The 642-nt window shown below is 44.7% G+C and overlaps 1 protein-coding gene across 1 annotated transcript; it reads left to right on the forward strand.

Annotated features, from left to right (window-relative positions):
* Positions 1-18: 18 nt before the first annotated feature.
* PHALS_02476 (uncharacterized protein) lies at positions 19-259 on the forward strand (the record flags this gene model as incomplete). Its single annotated transcript, XM_024716911.1, has 2 exons — positions 19-179; positions 247-259. 2 exons carry the CDS (start codon positions 19-21, stop codon positions 257-259), a joined length of 174 nt encoding a protein of 57 aa, XP_024582462.1.
* Positions 260-642: the final 383 nt, after the last annotated feature.

A 642-nucleotide genomic window follows, 5' to 3' on the forward strand; every position in this document is an offset into this window, starting at 1 on the left:
TGGTAAGCCAAAACACTGATGATCAAATTATCGAGACAATTAGGTCAACAAGATTTCAAGAGTGTCGACAGCCCGTGCGCATCAGAAGTGAAGTTGGTGTCGATGCAGGCGCCTACAATAGGAGAGTGTCGTTTAGCAATGCGCTTGAAAACAGATCGATCCTTGGTTGAATGCCTGCTGTACGTAACTACATGTACATCAGCATCTGAAGATGGATTGACCGCAATGTGATTACTGCTTTGGTAGAAAGAATGAATAGGTTGTTACTATCATGAAGTGTAGCACGCAGAAAGCTTAATCAGATTTTTTTATCCGTGGTTTTACAGAAAATAAGGCAGCTGTAATATGGCGTATGAAACATTCGGGCGAGTACATTGGAGTAGGAGCACTACAGACAGACGTTCGCTTTCGGGGTTATAATCATGCTAGTGGTGTGCAAGTTAGAATACCACCAAACTGTTGCACTCACTTCGGCGGAGGCTGAACGTATGGGAGGTCAGCCTTTACACTCCAGAAGAGCTTTGAGCGCGGGTGATGCGTAAAGACGTGAGACAAGAGCAAGCGTAACGCACACAAGTTTTTGAAGAAAACCAAGAAGCGATCACTCTAGCCAACACGTCAACGGAAGGCAACACTTTATAC

Source organism: Plasmopara halstedii (assembly GCF_900000015.1).
Source record: "Plasmopara halstedii genome assembly, contig: Scaffold_1970, whole genome shotgun sequence".
Lineage (NCBI taxonomy): Eukaryota > Oomycota > Peronosporomycetes > Peronosporales > Peronosporaceae > Plasmopara > Plasmopara halstedii.